Source organism: Anguilla rostrata, chromosome 16, assembly GCF_018555375.3.
Source record: "Anguilla rostrata isolate EN2019 chromosome 16, ASM1855537v3, whole genome shotgun sequence".
Classification (NCBI taxonomy): domain Eukaryota; kingdom Metazoa; phylum Chordata; class Actinopteri; order Anguilliformes; family Anguillidae; genus Anguilla; species Anguilla rostrata.
In genome coordinates this window covers 10,598,429-10,600,247 of record NC_057948.1, presented here as the reverse complement: position 1 = coordinate 10,600,247, position 1,819 = coordinate 10,598,429, and the positions used below count along the sequence as shown (strand labels likewise).

Below are 1,819 nucleotides of genomic sequence, written 5' to 3'. Positions count from 1 at the left end.
GTAGTAGCACAAAGTCATCAACTTCTTCATAAACACCAGGAAGTTGTCACACAAACAAGAAAAGGAACAAGAAAAAAATCCAATTTCATCCTATTTTACATTTATACTTATACTTATACTTATATTTATATTTATTTGTCATCTTTCAGAATTCAGTCGAAAAAGAATGCCAAAAAAGCGAAGGTACTGACAACATAAGAAATTTAGCTGTTAAAAAAAGCTGCATCTAGCTATAAAAACAAACTCGACAAAATAGAAAGTCGCAAAATTTCGAAAAAACTGACCCCTGAAACTAGGAGTTCTATATGTACAGACAAGGCACAGAGAGCAAGTCGATACCATAGAAGAACTGGGTCACAGATCAGGGGATGAGCTGGATGTGTCAATACGGGCAAACCTCACTGACTCACCAGAGGTCAAAGGAACACTTCCTGTTTACATTCCTGGTGTCTCTGGAGTCCTGTCAGATTCAGCCAGTATGTCGCTAGGCTGAATGGAAACACCCCTGCCTCCCTACCTCAGTGGGTACAGGGGTAACCGTAATACCACCCCCATGTTGATTTTTAGGAATTATTTTACCCCCCTCGAATGAACAGAAGCAGAGAGAAAGGACAACCTGACACAGTTAACCGTGATGGGAGAACCAGCAAACCAAACAAACAAACAAACACACAAACAAACAAACAAAAAGCTAATTTAAAAACTCAACAACAGTTCATTGGCCTAGAAAACGGAACCAAGAAACGGGAGTGGTCAAATGAGGTGAGGCACCCCCAACCTGCTTTAAGATGAGGAGCCCCCCCCGAAGACTACCTGACACCCCCCACCCCCCAAGTCCGGTGCTGGTCACATAGATTAGGTGAGGCAGAACTGGAAGAGGCATTTGAATGGGGAAAGATACAGCCCCGAGGGAATATTCTAGAAGAGTCCATCTCAGTACAATGACCCGTTATTAGCTCTGGACCCGTTAGAGGATTATACCCACAGTAAAGATGTGCTGGATGAAAACTGGTCTCAAACTCTTGGTAAAATAAATTAAAAATTTTAAATAAAAAAGCAAAAATGATCACAATACTGTGTATCTACAATTGTCCTCTTAAACCCCCCCCCCCCCACCATCACACTCAGTTCCACATAAGAGCTATATCAGGGAGGAGGAGCTCCAGGGTCCACTCTCTCTCCCCCAGGACAGGGTGGGTTAGGGTGGGGTTCGGGGCGGGGCACGGCAAAGAGGAGAGGGGAGGGGTTGTTCAGTTTCAGCTGCAGGTTTGGGGGTTTGGGGTCCTGGTCAGTGTGAGTCCTTGTGCGCAGGTGGTGCCGCCCCCTCAGGACTGCGGCACCACTTCCAACATCTTCTGGCACAGGCTCGTCGAGGAGACTGAGGAGAGAGAGAGAGACAGTTACCGACTCTCCTACACACACACCCTTATCTGTACACACACCTTTACTTTCATCAAGTCTCCTTTCAGCTTTCAGCTAACTGGAACTAGTCTAGTTGCCCCTCGTTGCACTTTTTTCCAGAACCTTCCCAACACTCCCACACACCGGTAACTCTGACAGGTAATCTCACAAAGGCTTTGTGTAACATTCGTACTACCCCCTTAAGACTGCAGCTCACACCCCACCCCGCGCCAAGCCTCGGCGGGCGTGGCAAAAAACACTCACAGATGGCCTGCAGGAGCCACTTGGGTTTGCTCTGCCACCAGACGCCAATGAAGTAGACGGGCACGCCCGTGGCGATGATGCCGAAGCCGATGGCGCACTCCACGGGCGTCTTCCAGACCGACACCACGATGAGGAACAGGCAGGCCAGCACGAA

General features: G+C 47.7%; 1 protein-coding gene across 1 annotated transcript in view; it reads right to left on the bottom strand.

The window, feature by feature from the left end:
* Positions 1-253: 253 nt before the first annotated feature.
* The window catches only part of slc7a5 (solute carrier family 7 member 5), an 18,591-nt gene continuing 17,025 nt past the window's right edge, over positions 254-1,819 (bottom strand). The window contains exons 9-10 of the mRNA XM_064312663.1: positions 1,666-1,819; positions 254-1,378 (exon numbers count right to left, since the gene is read on the bottom strand). The exon at positions 1,666-1,819 is cut by the window's right edge and continues 24 nt beyond it. Coding sequence (XP_064168733.1) covers positions 1,326-1,378; positions 1,666-1,819 — 207 coding nt within the window. The 3' untranslated portion in view covers positions 254-1,325. The remainder of the gene's footprint in view (positions 1,379-1,665) is intronic.